Source organism: Macrosteles quadrilineatus, unplaced genomic scaffold, assembly GCF_028750875.1.
Source record: "Macrosteles quadrilineatus isolate MER2022 unplaced genomic scaffold, UCM_ALF_1.0 Scaffold_6__1_contigs__length_79288215, whole genome shotgun sequence".
Taxonomy (NCBI): domain Eukaryota; kingdom Metazoa; phylum Arthropoda; class Insecta; order Hemiptera; family Cicadellidae; genus Macrosteles; species Macrosteles quadrilineatus.
Genome location: NW_026542599.1, coordinates 50,025,216 through 50,043,330, shown reverse-complemented (window position 1 = coordinate 50,043,330; position 18,115 = coordinate 50,025,216). Strand labels below are relative to the sequence as shown.

The following is an 18,115-nucleotide window of genomic DNA, read 5'->3' as shown; positions in this document are numbered from 1 at the left end:
CTGCTGTATACTGAAGCACTAACCGAAAGGGATGAGGCGGTTAAACTTCTAGGGTTCTGGTTGGATCCCAAACTGAGCTGGAGCTCACATATTGATAGGGTATGCACACGGCTATCTAGGGTTATGTTTCTCCTAAGGAAACTTTGGAATGTCATCCCGAAGCAATTCTTGATAACTGTATACCATGCTCTTTATCATAGCCATCTTATTTACGGCTTGGTACATTGGGGTCATTCACCAGCAGCACAGGACATATTATTGTTCCAGAAAAAAGCTGTAAGAATCATAATGTCAGCCGACTACAACGAACATTGTAGGCCCCTTTTTAAAGATCGGGGCATTCTTGCAGTCTTTAGTCAATATGTAGCCTATTGAACATCCTAATACTTCTGAAAGAGAATGTCCATCTGTTTGAACGAAGAGAAGTTCATCACCGCTATGACACCCGGCAAGCACTACACCTTGACATGCCGCGATGTCGCCTCACCCGCACCCTCAAGAGCTAAACTTATCCCCGCTATGCCATAAGGCTTTTTAACACCTTGCCGGATAAGGTGCGGGATATGAACATCACCTCTTTCAAAGCGGCAATCTGAAATAGCTTAGTAAATAAGCCACTATACTCGCTGGAGGAGCTAAGTGAAGAGCCCCTAAAAGTTACAAAGAAGCCCGTTCCCTAAAAATGGGAAACTCGTCTTATTTACCGCCACAGCCTGGTTAAGTTTGTATGTATGTAAATAGTAGCCTAGGCTATGTTTATTTTTTAATTGTATATAAATTAACGCAGTCTATCCGACATTGTCGGTCAACGACGCAGCACACAAGTATCAAGTAGGCCTAGGTAAGTAAGGTCTAAGTAAACTAAAGTGCAGCCTTACAATATGTCACTGCATGTTTAATCGTCACTGACTTTACCCCCAGTGTCAACCTTAAGATAACTTTAACCTAAGTTAACTTAGTCGCATAACCAGGCCTACCGTATTTGAAATCAGTTCCATGTATTTTAAAATGGTTTATAAAATGTAAGTTATTGTGGATTTAAAAGTTGAAAATGATAATCTATTTATTTTACTAACTTTGCCAACCAAGTCAAAATAATTGTTATTAATAGAGATCAGACATGAGGCAGACCTATGACATATTTGTAGGCCTAGAGGGTGAGGAACAAAATTAACATGTAACCAACGGGTTTATATCAATATTTTGTAAACCGATAAAAAAACTTATGCCATTTGCAAGCTTTTCTTATCTCAAAAATATGTATAGGCCTACCATGTTGTGTTTACAATCTAGGCCTAGGCCTACTGTCAAACGATCTAAATTGTTGATCAACTTATAAAAGAGAGTAGAAATATTTAGCGGTGCAAATTAAATGTAACATTAGGCTAACTTGTTTGACTTCTTACCAGAGAATGTAGTCCAACGTCACACCATATCACTTAAGTCTACAAATCACACAATTTTTATAAATTCTTGTGGAACTAACAGTTCATTAAAAACACGCAACTGACACTTCACACGAATACGAATGCACCATCTTGGACTTTTGGACAAATGAATGAAATAAAAATGTTCGTTCGTTTCGTTCATTCCAATTCAAACCAATCCAATCCAATCCAATCCTCCTAAGTTCGTTCTTCGTTGGCAACTAGCGCTAGCGCTGCGACCTGCCATTTGTCCATTTGTTATACTAGAAAATTATCTAAATCCAGTAAAAAAGAAAACATTACATAAACAAAATTTTTAGCTATTAAACATTGCACTTTAGTTTATTTTTGACGGAAAACTCTATTTTACATGCACTTTGTCGTGATCATTGAATCAGCCTATCTATATCAAATAATACTACAATACATTACGTGAAAACTAGAAAGTTTGTTCCCGCTAAGGTTGGGACTTACTGTCCCGATAATTATACATGATTATACCAATTCGTTAATAACAAGGGAAGAATCATGGTAGAAAGGATTTTTTTTTTAAGGAAAAAAAGGTTTTTTCCTTCCACCATGGGCAAGAATGTGGTTCTCCCCAGACAGCACACTTTATCCCAGGGACATCCCATAGTATACCTTAATACCTCCTTCTTCGTCTTTTACCCACAATGTGGGATTGACAGCGTCACTTTAAACACGATTACTAATACAAAAAAAACAATATTTACAACTATTTACATACTTCCGGCAGGCTACAGGCTTCTTAAATCATCCCCTAAATACTCTGAAATATCGTAAGGCCCGGCTCTTGATTAAAGTGGTTAACACTGCCTCAAATGTTCTCAAGTCCAACAACTGGATATGTCGTGGCAGCTTATTGAACAGACTTATGGCTGACACACTATAACTATCCTGGGTCCTAGATAGTCGCACCCTTGGTACATCAAGCTGATGGCGCTGCCTGGTGTTATACTGGTGGACGTAGTGCCATATGTCCTGAGAATGTCTCGGGATATGTACGCTAGCCTCTGGATAGCCCGCAAAATCCCGGGACGAGTACGAAATCCAAATGATATCCTACAATATACCATAATGTCCCGGGATTTGTAAGATAACCTCAGGATATCCTGTAAAGTCCCTGGATTTGTACGAATGCCATTGGATATCCCAGAATGTCCTATGACATCCCGGGACATGTACAAAATCCACTGGATATCCTGTAATGTCCCGTAATGTCCCGGTAACAAACTGAAGAAAAAAACTACCACCACTGATGAAATGTATATCTAAATTTAAATGCTCAACAAGGCCAATATATAATAATTTGTTTTATTCACTAGCACTTTCAGAAACTATAGGTTTCCATCTTCAGGCTGTGTTTACACTAGTACAAAAAGTAAATATTTACTTAATAAATTAAATTTAAACAAAGTTAAAACAGATGATTTAAAAAAATATTGGAAAAATAAAAAAATAATATTAGAAAAATTGATCTTTTGAATTTTGGATATATTACAGTATTGTTCTTGATGTACAATTTTTTATTTTATTTTTTAGAGTTTATAATTGGGCCGTCTTCATTATTTAACAAACAATTTTGGTCTGTTTTTTTTCTATTAAAAAGATTCCCACGCATTAAGATGTTGAGGTTTTATAATTTGTTTTAAAAGTTTAAGGTTTCCCAAATTGAAAATATGTCTTCTTAATACTGTGGCTAGCAAGGGCTGACTTTAAAATTACAATGGGCATACTTTTGCCTTTTGTTTATGGCTATTCATTTGATATACTCCACATTTACTGCATATTTACTACCACTGAGTTCAGGAAAACTAGAGTTCTATCATAGTTGTGTGAAACGTGTATTTAATTCTAACTTTAAATTAATAAAATAATCTAAAACAAATTTTAATCATATAACAATCAATTATAATAGTGCTAATCTAATAGTAATTAAATAATCTATATTCAAATACCAGTATCCTATCCAACTACCAGAAAAACAATTAAACTACTTGAGGCTTAAACAGATTAACAGAATCATATTACTGTAGTGTCAAAAATGTTTTAAGTTTTACGACCATTGCAACTGTCGGCTACTCTTTGACCACTCGAAAACACTCATAATCATCAAGCGCAGATAGCTCAGGAGGTAAGGTATGAGGTTCATCAGGCAAAGGTACCAGGGTCGAGACCCGATTGGCCTAAAACTTTTATCTGGGTTTTTTCTTCAAAATTTGTGTTTATATAAACTATTTAATCAATTTACTCAACTGATAATCAAGCTTTTCATACTAAATCTATATTATTTTGTGTTTTTTATGTTCGGGCCCAGACCACACTTTATCCCAGGGACATCCCAGTAGTCCCATATGTCCTGAGAATGTCCTGAAGACTACCCTGGGATGACCTCGGATATGCTGTGAGCTTATCCGTAGGACATCCCCAGGCGGGGACATTACGCATTCCTGGGATATCCCAGGTGTACCATAGGACTACTATGGGATATCTTGCATATCCTGTCGCAATATCTGTGGGATGTCCTGAGGAGAAAGTGTGCTGTCTGGGATCTGATTCCACTATAAAAACTGTATCAAACCAATCAAATCAAAATTTCTTTTATTCCGTATAAAATAATTATTTTTACAGTTTTTACAAATAATGTATTACGAAGTATAACTGAATACCTTATACGTATACTAAATTAATCCCATATGGAAGAACCCGTGCGTGGGAGTGAGTCGTTTTATATTGCAGCGCCTAATAAGAAAGAATAAGAAACTTTGACTCTTATTAAAAAACAAAAAAAAAACTTCTAATTATACTGGCATGATTACAAAACGCTAGCGGAATTTTATTATAGCGGACAAGTATTGACTACCCTTGCCAAGTGCCGCTTTTATGCCTCTTGTGTTACAACGAGAGGTTGTAGAATGTTGCTGTAAGCGCAGCCCCAGGCAATTATCCCCCCCTCTCAAGTAGCGACTGTACATAAGCGAAATATGCATTTTTAATTTCATCTATTTCAAGAAAATGGTGCAGTTGGCGAAAAGAAAAAATCAGTTTTCTTTTAAACTTTTTGTTTAAATATGACACGTGATCTGCCCATTACAATTTAGAATCAAACACAACTCCAAGATATTTATAATAAATTTTGAGCTCGATTTATTACGGGAGGCACAACTATTTCCGATTTCATGGCCACATGAATGAATTTTTATTTCGTTGAGAAGTTTGTCACCTCGAGCTCTTAAGGAGATTGGAATAAATTTAGTTTTAGCATAGATAAAACATACTCCCTTGTGTTGGTTAGTCTATGGTTTTAGTGACATTGAGCGTGAACACATCCTGATCCAACCATTTTTTTTAAATTTTTGACTCGCCTCTTTCGGCATTGGCAAAAGCTGAGTCCCAAGTTCCGCATTGGAATAAAATTAAGGTGTCGTCAGCAAAAAGGTAAAAATCATCTTTAATATTTAATTTCACAAGATTGTTAATGTGTTGTGACGTCATTTGTGAGCCTATCGCTTTTGCTCAATGGCCTAAATAAACCATTGAATCATTTTGACGTGTGTGTGTAGTCACTTTGAAACCACTACAGTACCACCTTTACCACTCAAAACGAAACCGAACCTACGAAAACAAAACCACTTCCAAAACAAAAGAAAAAGAAAAAGAGGGAGCTCATCCGTTTGTTCTTCCGTTGGCATGGCAATGGCAGTGGTTTGGTTGGTTGCTGTTGTCAAATTTATTCGCTTTGTTTATTCATTTTGAGTTTAAAATTTATGTTACTGTAGGCCTATATTGAAATCCAATTTTGGATTACATAAAAACCACAATAATATGTAAACATGAATCATTAAATACTGCAATTTGTGTGATAAATTCAAATATAAATGCCTGAATAGTTTGTGATGTTAGAAAACAAGACTAGGCGTTGAAATAATTTTGGATCACAGTGTAACTTAGGCCTGTATTTCGACCTATTAAACTGTTTGAAGTGAACTTTGGCTGGTTAGTAACAGAGATAATGGACGGTAAGTCACACTATGGATATTTAGCTAACTTAGGCCTAAGTTATACACAGTCAGTTTTGGATATTAAATTAAGTGTAGGCTACCTAGGCTTGTGTGTTACTTTAAGTCTGTTTAACTTATCCATGGATACGTTTGTAGTTGTTAGTTGAGACATGTTGGTGTAAGGTGCGCCACAACCCAAATCTGTTAAGGAACGTCCACACTGGACAAACAATGTTCGCCAACATTTCCCTATTAAGATAACTTATCCAGTAAACGTTCGATGTTGGCTTGGTGTGGACACTTTAAGAAGTGTTTTAAGAGCGAGGGTGTGGGTAGCGTGTTGCCATTTTTGTTCAGCCTAAATGTTTGCTCTATAAGTGATCTTATATAACCAACTTAAGTTAGCCTAGCCCTAGCCTATAGGTATTAAACAAACTTCTTTTTTATTAAGTAGATAGCGAACTTCTAGGTCTAGGCCTGATTATGAAGTTAACTAGGCTAGCTTTGAGTGTGATGCTAACCTAAGTTAGTGGTTAGCGTCTCAGACTTTGGTACGAGAGGAACAGGTTCAATTTCCGGCACAAAACATTAATGGGTTTGGACCGCTTTTCTTTAAAAGGGTTTGAACTAGGCCTGATACATACTAATAACTTATACATACCTAAGTTACACAATTTAAAATGCCAAGCTGGTAAAAGCACGAGCAAAAAAAACTAAAAAACACTAAGTTTAAGTTAGGTCTATGAACTAGGCTAAGTTAACTTTAATGCAGTACCCATAAGTTGCATACTTCCGGAACAATATTTGATTTGTTTTCCTGGATATTTTTAACAATTAAATTATACATTTTAAAAATAAAAGTCCCCAATTCCTAAAATCCAAGGTTCAGGACCTATTAATGTTAACTTAGGTCTAGGCTATGTAGGGTACCGGTACCAGCAATTCAAAATCAGAGTTTAACATCCGTGTAAAGTTGGAGAACAGGCAACCAGATCAAATCCGCTCTGAAGTAAGCTACTGCCCACTAAGTTTTATATTCTTATTTCTTATCTATCTCTGCTACCACTGATGACTCCGTTGATTGCTGATAATATAATTGATAGAGAGGCCTAACTTAGGCCTACAGCAGAAACAACAGTACCGGTACAATCAAGTAAATCCCGACGCCTACGCACATAGGCTAGATCTTCACTAGCTAATGAAAACCGATACACTGAGTCTAAAAAGAACATCATAGTTCTGGCTAGTTCTCAGGCTTGTTCCCATAGTCCGATCAGGTGATAATGCTGGTTCGAAAACTTGTACGAATTAATCCAAGGGTATAGTTCCTAATAAGGTAATAAGGTAACCTACGATATAATGTCGGATTAAGATAATTATAACCTAAATATATGTTATATATATCGATTATGATTTGGTACGATATAAATATCACATTAAATTTATTTTTACCATATGATATAAAGCCAACCAAAACATTTTAAAGTTGTCAATTTCTTTTTTAAACTTAGTTTTTTTTATTTGGGCTGCACTTTAGTTAAAAAAACTTCATACATTTACTCACATACTGCAGTTTGGTTAAGGTTAGATTTAGTTTAAAACAGTTTCGTTTTATAATCAGCTGGTAGTTTATGTATAAGTAATGTATAATATTAAATGTTTAATGTAGGACGTAAACTAAAGTGCAACCTAAATTTGGATTAAAAATTGAAGAAGCTATCAATTTTCTAACCGTATGCTAATTATATTATAATAATTTTTTGTTAGCCTATTGTTTGTTTTGTTAAATTTCAAAAATATATTTTCTTTTTGGTTCCCTAGTCATTGATGACTGATCCCTAACAAAAAACAGCAAATGCCTCTGGTATATAGACACAATAAGATGAAATACGTAAGTTAAATATACAATGTCAATCAATTTTTTGTTTGTTTCAGGGGCTGCAACTTCTCATAAGCCTCAACAGTGGCAAAAAGCCGAAACAGACAGTGGTGCTGTGTACTATGTCGAGTAAGTTTAGATTGAAAACAATTCTCTTGAATTACATTTGATAAAATCATTTATAATCATCTTGTGTTTTTGTGCAGTTATTCTTGACTCAAAAGATTGTTTATAAAATGTATTCTTCACAAAAGTATTTACCTTTGAGACTCTTTAATACCTAATTTGAGTAAAAGAGATGGAATGTTATGGCATCTAAGTAGCCTACATAGGTAGGGCCTGATGCAAATATTTTTTTAATTTTAAAACCCAATTTTTATGCCATGCTCTCTTTATTTTGACAATCATTACTGTATTGTTGCAGTCATTCTGCTAAAAAAACTGCTTGGGACCATCCAAAGTTTAGAGTTGCAATGGAGATGATAGAGGAATGCAATAACATCAAGTACGCTGCCTATCGCACTGCTGCCAAACTAAACATTTTGCAAAAAACTTTAAGTCGTAAGTATAAACTTAGTTTACTACCTAGCCTATATTAAATTTATCAGATGGTCTATCCAGAAACAGTTTTCATTGTATGGTATAAAACTCTAATAAATTATTAGGTGTATTCTGTAGGCTAAGCTTTATGTGTTCCCTCTGAAATTAAATGAACGATTTATTGTTGTTAAAACTACAAAGTTCATGGTGATCGTCAAAAGAAGAAAAAAAACAATCAAGCTGGCTCTCTGGCATCTGATTCTTCATGTCACAAGCACATTTACATCCAACCTCTCTCTCTGTGTACAGTGGACCATGTACAGCTGACCACTATAGCAGGAGTGTTTCATCGCCACCACATTCAAGTCACTGAGAACTGTCTCACCCTAGAATATTCTGAGCTGGAGGCCATTCTAAACGACATTTTCTTTGCCGCCTCAAAAGAGAGTCCAAGACACCACTTCCAAGTTGATGTGTCTACTGAGCTGACACTCCACTTCTTGCTCAGTGTTTTTGACAGGTTGGTTCATTTTATCTTTGCAAACTGTTCATAAAATATTGGTTTGGTTCGTAAGTAATTTATTCGGCCAGATTTACATAAATGCATTGGCTAAGTCAGAAATTACATTATAATACAAGATGTCTTAAAAATACAATGTCTTATTATAAAATAACTTTTAAAATAAACAATGTTTAACAATTCATCTTGATGTAAACAAATTTGTAAAATTGGTTTAACCGTGGGAAATAAATAAATAAATTCATAAACAAAGTACACCATATGTCCATGAACCTACCAATGGCAATAAACTCGCGGACACGGTAGTAGCATTTAGACACCAGTAATTTTTGAAGTGATTTAAAAAAAATAACAGGTTTTGACTCAATTTTTAGATAGTTAGGCAATGTATTGAAAAGCACTATACCATTAAAATAAATGTGTTTTTTGAAAAAGGTTTTGAAAAACCCATCATGAATTAAAGAAACACACTCACTAATCATAATCAAAACAGCTGAAATGATTAAATGGCATTTGTCATTGGGCCACCAATTAATGATACCATCCTACACTATATCGTAACAAGACTAAGGTTTGGGTTTACAAAAGGAGTGCAAATACATAAATAGGCCTATATGTTGGCTGGGTTCATCATTTACCTTGGTATTGATTTTCACCTGTAGGCCTAATAAAAACAGAGACAGATACTAGATCATTAAGTAAGTATCCATTAAAAGCATGTCTTGAAGATTATAACCTAACAAATGTTCTAGTGTACTGCTTCGATGATAGCTTGGCTGTAACGAGGCTCAATTGTTAGCACTTGAGTTTCTCTCTGCGGCGTGATTATATTCAGAACCTATTTTGTACTGACAAACTTTATTCTTTATTTCCTGTATTGCAGACTGTTATTTACATTCTAAATCCTATAATGGTTCCTTCCCCAGACAAGAGCGGCATCGTGTGCAAGTCCTGAGTGCCAAGATAGCACTAGTGTGCTTGTGCGCAGCCAAACTGCAAGACAAGTACCAATATCTGTTCTCTCAGCTGGCCGACCACAACAACTGTCTGCCACGTCGCAAGTTGCGCAACATGTTGGACACAATGGTGTCCATCACAGACTACTTGTCAGAGTCATTGGCGTTCTCAGCCGACCTCATACCTGCCACTGTTGACTCCTGCTTCCAACAGGTACAGTACCGGTACACTTTCTGTATTTCTTGTCACAAGTTGTGCAACATGATTAGTAAATTGACACTGTTGTTGTCATTAGTTTGATAAGAACATATACCAAATAACTTAAAATTCCAGAATCTAACATATTTACTTGTTTTGATTTTTTTTTCATTATTTAAACTAATTTGTCAACAGTCTCATGGTCCTCTGGGAATCAGTGAAGATGTGTTTATGAACTGGCTAATGAGGGAACCACAACTTCTAGTATGGCTGTCTACTCTGTATCGGCTAAAAGCTGCGGAAAAAGGTACTAAATGGCTACTTCTAATTTGAAAATAGTTATTTGTGTAACTAGTGGGCAAAGTGGTTCTTTGCTGCACATGAGAGAAATGTTTACGCACAAGCCGTAGGCGAGTGTGCAGAGTTTCTCGAGTGCAGAAATGGCAGTTTGCACTCGCGTTACACATTGTATTTTTTTTACAGTTACTATAAAGCATAATTAGTATTTCAAACACTGTACAACATGTTTTTAGGTTAGGTTAAATCAATCCAAACATTGACCGAAATGGTGAACGCTGCACCAGCTGATCGTAGTCGTAATATCTTTAAGTGTTGCCAACTTATTTTTAAGTGTACATGTGTTACCTGCCTAATAAAAGCACGCTGTTTTGTGTTGTTTGGTTGAAATACTGGTGTATGGCATAAAAAAACTGTGCGGGAACCCGGCAAAAGTAAGTAGATGCAGCAATTAGTAACTTTCTGTGCTATAATCAGTGCTAGGAAGGCCACTTTGTCAGGTGACTGTATGGAAAAAAATCGCTGTTTTAAAAGAACAAGTGCAAACGTTTGAAAAAATCACAGTATGTTATTTGAGGGTTTTATTACAGACATTTTCTTTTTTCTCATTTTCTTTTTTCCACTTATTGATTGAGTCACTATTTCGTGCAGACTTGTCCGAGGTGTTCACCTACCTTCTATCTGTACTAATTATTGTTTTGTTTCAGGATTTTTTGTTTCTTGTTTTGACTAATATACTGTTCCTCTGTGTGGTTTCTTTTTAATTTTCAATCTTTGACTAGGTTTGTATAATAATCTTGTCACTTTTAAATTTCTGCAATAATGCCTGAAATAACATAAGCCAAAACGATTTTGTAACAAAGAACTAATACTTGGGTTTAATGGTTTTAGTGAGTCATGGAGTAAGATGTGGTGTGTGTCGCACGTATCCTATAGTAGGACTGAGGTACAGGTGTCTGAGGTGTCTAGGCTACGATCAATGTCAGTCATGCTTCTTCCATGGCAGGCTCAGCAAGAGACACAAACTCAAACACCCAATGCAGGAGTATTGTTGGGAGGTGGGTAATATTTTTTAGTTGTAAACTGTCCGATTACAAAGTGTAAAGTAACATAGTGCACTAGAGTCGTATGTTTTAAGAATTGTTGGGATAGACCACAACAAGAAACACAGAACCTAACACTAACTTATACACCTACAGAGTAGTGTATTTGTGACTCTTAGGCGTGCTCAAATTACACTCTATTTCCAGACATCAACAGGCCAAGCGACAGTGGCTTTCTTCAAGGCTATGGTTAACCGGCTGTGTGGAAATACTTCACGTCTTCAGTACCTTCCTGTGCAACCAGTTAGCGGCAGCAACGAGTAAGATTTTTACAATACTTAATAAATAATGCTACAAGACAACAGTTAAGCCTAGAATCAAAAACAAATTGCTTTGCAGAATCTACTGAATTGTATAAAGAAATGAAACTCTAAAGGAAACAAAGGGCCAATTTTGACAAAAATTTTGTTTACGTGTAAGAGCATGAATAATGCATTACTATTTTGATCTTACAAATGCAATCAAAGTGAGCAATTAATCGAACACGTTTGAATAAACGTAGGCTTACACGTTCGGATCATTCTTGCTCAAGTTATCGTGCATCAGGTTTTGAATGTCTTGTCAAGTTGTGTGACAGTGTGGACGCAATTATTTTACCTAAACTAGCCACAGTAAGTTTGGTCAACCCAAAATATAGAAAAAACACCATTATTAACATGTTAAATATCAATAAATTTACAGTTTCTTTGTTTCAGACCTATTCAATCTTCAAGTTTATTTTTATTTTTCATTATTCAGAACACTTTTTTAATATTTTAAAGCCGTAATCACAAAAAAAATTACAAAAACCCCACTTCTATAATTGTAATAAGATAAATAAGTGATACTTATTAATTAAGCTACAGGTGTCCGTTGACACTGTGACTTAGACATAAGGGGGTAGCAGGTTTGAGGGTTGACGAACTGTATAGTATGCAGCTCACAGAAACAATCAGAAAGAACAGACAATTGCACCTAAAAACAGATGCATACCTTCCAAGTACAGACTGAAGGAGGCAGCAAAAGGTTTTGTGTTATAATATATTGATATCTGGAGGAAAGAGGGTGTATTATTCTAAAGCGGCTTTTAAACGAGGAAAGTAGTGATGGCAAGTTGCACACTGCACGATGTTCTTGTCGGTCGCACTTGTTGTATACTCTTGTTTATAGACTTACCTTGGTAAGTGCAGCTAGCTGTGCCTACTTTTCCTGTCTATAAGCCGCTGTATTACATGACACCGAGTATACTGACTGAGTTGTCTGCAGATGCCTGGCCGGAGACAGCAGTGAGGAGAGTACCTTGGTGTCTTGCACAGACAGCTCCAGTCTCAGCTCGTCTGTGTCTCCTCGCCTCAATCCTCAACAGGAGCTCAACAGTATCATCAGTCAGCTGGAGAGGTAGATCAAGCAAGCCTTCCATTTCTTATCACTATTCCAGCCAGTTCCGACCCCTCTGGTGTAATAGGGAGGTCTCAGGTTAAAATCCCGCCAATCACTAATGGATTTTATTTAACCCTTTGAGTGCCAACGTCCGGGGAACCGGACGTTTTTAAAACGAGCCAAAAGTGCCGACGTCCGGCCGACCGGACGTTTTTAGAACGAGCCAAAAGTGCCAACGTCCGGCTGACCACACGTTTCGTAATGATCGAACAGTTGTCATAACAACCGAATGGATACTCGGATTCTTTTAACCCATATATTAACATTGAGTCGAAAGTTACTAGATGCGATACATCGATTTTCGTTGGTCGAAATATCGAAAATTCAATTTTTACGAAATTTTAACCTAAAAATCGCCAGATCGCGCTCGGCATTTTTAGCGCGACCTTTGGGAAAAATCATAGCATTTTTTGAGCGTTACTTTTATTTCTCGCCTGGCACTCTAAGGGTTAAGTGATAATGCCACAACCCTTAAGTCTTAACTTGAAGTAATGTGTAAAACGGGAACCTTTGTCCTTTGATGCCTGTGAGGCCAAATAAAAAGTTTTGATTCCTTTGTGAAAATTGGTCTTATCGTAGGGTAGTAGGTACAGTAGACTCTTGATAGTTCTAAATTGGGCCAAGCAAATCAATTTGAATTTTGAGTTTTGGTTTATCGAGTGTTTGAATTACCAAGAGTAGACTAGCTGATGTGAGGGTAACTGACACTCTAGCCAAGTATAAATAGTGTTCCATTTTAAGGACAGCCTTTGTAGCTTTGAAAGGTAGAATTTTTCATAGTAAAGGCTTCATTGAAGTGTGTTGTAATACTGATAAAGCTGTATTCACTTTATATACCTATCTTAGTTGTTTTCTAAAAGGGCTGAACCACAATGTTACGACACTATGACATAGTTTAAACCCTATGGATTGTTGTGATTCAAATCAAACAACCCCAGGCCTATAGGACAGCTTTTCATACTCCATCTACAAGACTAGCCTTGCTCAAAACTATTTATAAGTGAAAATGTGCAAGAATAAAAGATTATCAAAATAAAATAGTAAAAAAAAATATTTAAACAAGCTGTAGCGGTTGGCTACGTATTGATGATTGTTTGACTTCATTTATGTTGGAAACGATGACTGAAACCTTAAATTTGATCAGAGGACGTTTGATGAGCTTTGACCAATACTAATAAATGCATTTTATCTACAGGTCAGAAATACAATTATTTTTCAACAAATAGAATAATTACAGATCAAGTGACTGGACACAACGTGAAGTATTAATTGATCTAATACTGGAATTAAAATTCTGACACTAAAAATTACGTTAATAATGTTGATAGCTAAAAACTGCAATGAATAATTTGACTGGACGTATATTTACTTGAGATCTAACACCATATCTCACAAGGGGCCTTGCCCCTAAGGTAGGCCTTACCCCCAACTGTTACTAAAGTTTACAACATTTGAACATTTGTTCAAAATCTTATTTTCACCTCTCCTTTTGAGTTTTGGGTAAGAATCTTTCTTCACGCGCCCATCCCAATGTTTCTTGAAAAATTTGTGCTATTATGGAAAATATACAATATTAAATCAGTTCAGCATAATAGTTCGTAAAAATAAATAAGCTCTCAAGATCTCCATAGTTAGCGACATGAAGCTAATTTGTTTGTAACATTAGCCTATAATTACCCTGTATTACTTTTAGGCAGTCAAAGGAATTGTTTGATTCTACGCTTGGAGACGATGTTTCAGCCAGACTTCACCAACACAAGTTGTTCTTGGAAACTCAAATCCACAGATTGAAACAGTTGCAGGTGAGATAACGTCTTCATTAATTACTTTTTCCTTGCATTTTTAGGTGCATTCAGTTTTATGGATACATATAACAATTGTGAATCTTTGCTAGAACATGAATAATTTATAAAAAATTGACTTCCTATTAATTCATTCTGCATACTTATTCTAAATTCCTTTTGAAGAAGCTCCCTTATAGGGGTGAAATAAACTTGTGTAATGAGCTTTTTGTATGCTGTCAACTGTCTAAACATCTCTTCTTGGGTATTCATTCCTCCTCATTGTCATTCCTTCCTCTCTACCTAATGTATTCATCTTGATTCCAAGACTTACGAGTCAATTGTTAATACCCAAGTAGATATTCGACCTTACCAACTACAGGTAACTGCCACTACTTTTTGCAATCCTGTGCCTTTCCATATCTTCTTAGTGCGCCCAGGGGATCTTCTTCCACCACAGTTCCTTTCCACATTTGTTTTTCCGTAGTTTAATCTTTCCTTCTCATCACATGTTCAGTCCATCTTAAACTTTGCTACATCCAAATGTTTTTTGCTACATCCACCATACAAGTGCCTGAAACAAATTCCTTAGTTTCCATAATACTGTAAATCTAAAATTGTTTACATCCAAGTACTTGATTCTTCATCCTACATTTTCTTCAGTAGGTTCAAAGTTTTTGCTTGTTTTTTTCTTTTAGCGAATTTTCCATAAGCTATTACCGTAGGTCTCACGATAAGACCTAGACCCGGGACCGATTTACTTTTTCGTTTTGAGGTCCCCAGAGGCCAAAAACACCCTACGTTCAAATTTATATATGTGTCCGTTAGCGCGATAACTCAAGCAAATATGATCCGATTTTGATGAAATTTGGAACAAACATGTAAACCTATGTTTATAAGAACGAGTTCAAAACCAGGATGATCGGACTATGGGAACAAGGGTTTATGGTGGGTTTTATGGGTTAAAAATGAGTTTTTCCCATTTTTTACTCTATAAAAAAACATTAACACGACTTTCCTTTGAGACCGTTTTGTAGACCTTAAAATATACTACTTCATTAAAATTTAAGTTATTTAAATAGGAAATAAATCTGACAATTTTCAGGGAATATTTTAGTAGAAATCCAGCCAGTTAAATGGAAATTTGCTTAGTCTGCAGGTTTGCTGCTGCGGGGGCATTTGATATTACTCCATTCCTCTCAACATTGAAGAAACTCTTGCATAGTTAACCTTACTTTAATAGATTTTTTATTATTAAAAAAATGCAGGGAAAATTTTTGTTGCAGAGACATGTAGGCATAGCAAACAACATGAATAGTCTAGAGAGGATGCAGAGCACGCCTCTGGTGGCGACGTCTGTCCGTCACGAGTTCACGGGTCTCAGTCCCATCTACACAGAGCCGTGGATAGCCCAGGGTCCCAACTACATCAGCTGGGCTGGTGGGGATCAGCTGACAGCTCCGTTAGCTGTGGACTCGCCCATCACACCTCAGCAGACCAGCAGGTTAACTCAACTCACCAATAATGAATGTAGCTTAAGCTTTGTAGCGGGAGTTTTAGAGAAGCTCACACACTTTGTAAATCTTACGCATGCCTCATAGTGAGTATTTTCAGCAAAGGGTTTTAGTTGTAACTGTTTGCTGTATTTGGAACAACCTCCTTTCCTAAAATATTGTTCTTAGTTGTTTCCAGTTTGTGGCATTAAAAAAATTAGGCGCATTTAAGTGACCTAGGATCGTGTTGTAGTTGCTAACTTGTAAATCAGTTTTAATGGTTAAATTTTTTTTATTTGTTTTTGGCGGCAAAAATATTATTTTAATGAGCATTGTGCATAAAAAATGTATGTTTTGTACATATATTTTTATTTTGGTTTTAAATTAAAGCCCGTTATTTCCTGAACAAAATGACACCTTAATTATGGTCCTAAAGAAATTTCAAACCTTGATGTTTTGCCAAGATCATTTGATTATGTGTTCAGCCAGCTTATTTGACAAAATAGAGAAAGGAGTCGTTACGGACTATGATTTTCTTAGGTAAGCTGGCTCCCTACTTTTTCCAAAACTCAAGAAATTATCATCACAAATGAGCCAAAATAAAATCGTTCTCCCATCTTTCTTTCTTTCAAACAGCTAAGTTAGGAATGCATCACTGTAAACTACGCAGTTGACAGTGTTTCAATTAAGTATTAAAAAATACAGAATATGGAATGGTCACAGAGTAGAGCTGCAGAAAACTGTTCTGTATGATTTGATGTTAACTCACTGTTGTTTTTAGGTTTTCACAGTGGCTGGAAGGTACATTCAGGCCATCTAAGGCAACAACTCAGAAAGCAACCGATGAAGATCCCCCCATCAATGATCTACATTCTGATCTTGATAACATTCTGGACAAACTTCAGGAGATGCTGGCTTCTAATTTTTCTCTGACAGGTAAGGTGAAATATAAAATAAATAAATCTAAATCCATGCGATGAATTATGTCTGGAACCATCCTTAACTCCCTTATGCTGTAAACTCAATAGGCCTATTTGAATTTTTAGGATTCAAAATGTTTGGCCATTATATATAATATTTTAAATGTTTTAAAAATTAAAGTAAAATAGTACTCCAAAAGTAAATATATTACTAACCTACTACTAATAGGTAGTAGTAGTTTTTATCTTCCCAATAGGGAAGTAGCTATTTTGTAAGTTTTCTTAGTAGACAAATAATACCGTAATAGAAAATAACTAGTGTACATGTTGCTCGAATTCGAGCAATTACAAAGTATTACAGGAGTTATTTCAGATTGAATAACTGTCATATTTACAATGAGTTTAAAAGAGTCAACTCAAATATTACCGTTGTGTAACTCAGACCCTGTTTATCTTCGTTATTGATAAACCTAAAAGCATTCCAGACGGTTCTCTCCTCAAAATGCCTCGCTGTACAGGCAACACAGGTCATTAATAGAGGGCCAATTGAGAACGAAAAGTCGTTTTGGGGTAGTGTTAGGGCGCATTTATAACCAAATAGTTGAAGTTGCCCAGGTTCAGGTCCAGACTGTGATGAGTTAAGCCTATTACGCGCCACTGTTCTGTAGCTGCGGTCGTTATCACGATTGCGCCTCCTGTCTATATTTCGTTGTCCGAGACATTTAAAAGAAATAAACAACAAATAATAAACAAATTATAGCTACACAAAACAACGATAAATGCACAAACTTAAGTTACAATATGCTAACACAATCCATCATAGCGACACAAAACAACGATAAATACACAAATTTAAGATACAACCATACTAACACGATCCGTCTTGGGGGTTATGTTTACACAAACTCAAATAGTAAATAAATGTACTCAATGTGTTTCATTGAATTGAAAAGTAAATAACAGCAATAAAATTATACAGCTGATCAAAATGTAAACAATTATGTTCTTCATAAGGATAACATGGGAATTTTTAAAGCCACTGGGGCAGAGCCCAAGGGAATTTTTCAAAAATGTAAGGTCAGTTTGCAAATCTACGCGACACGCTCTTTCCAATGAGATTTCAATGGATAAAATCGGTTAGGAAATGGCGGAGGAGTTCAACCGACAAAGTTTCGTGTAGCGTATTAATTATATAGATAAGTACAAGGACCACACTGTATTTAATACAGATTAAGATGTCTAATTACACTTTCAGGTATTAAAGTGTTATTTATTTAATTGTTTGATTCATTACAGAGAATAAGAACAAAATGAATGCTCAGAATGGAACACATCACAATCAGCCTTCTGAGGGGTTGAATGCATCATGCACTTAAAGTGGATAAACTTTGTAACAAAGGGAATCAGGTTTATGTCATAAACCAAATCAGATACTTAACACTGCATTTAGCCAATTCAGTATTATGAATGTATGTTTTTCATAACACGAATCTCTAAGTTTTCATTTAATAATGTATTCATAGTGTTCAAACACTGAACTAATCAAATGAAAAGTGAAA

The 18,115-nt window shown here is 35.8% G+C and overlaps 1 protein-coding gene across 1 annotated transcript; it reads left to right on the top strand.

The window, feature by feature from the left end:
• Positions 1 to 5,146: 5,146 nt before the first annotated feature.
• On the top strand, positions 5,147 to 17,941 carry LOC128996753 (dystrophin-like). The gene is made up of 13 exons (XM_054422205.1): positions 5,147 to 5,467; positions 7,385 to 7,457; positions 7,753 to 7,889; positions 8,178 to 8,388; positions 9,315 to 9,558; positions 9,739 to 9,850; positions 10,732 to 10,898; positions 11,091 to 11,203; positions 12,189 to 12,320; positions 14,056 to 14,164; positions 15,430 to 15,647; positions 16,418 to 16,572; positions 17,853 to 17,941. The coding sequence occupies exons 1-13, from the start codon at positions 5,461 to 5,463 to the stop codon at positions 17,930 to 17,932; spliced, it is 1,758 nt and encodes a 585-aa protein (XP_054278180.1). The 5' UTR covers positions 5,147 to 5,460; the 3' UTR covers positions 17,933 to 17,941.
• Positions 17,942 to 18,115: the final 174 nt, after the last annotated feature.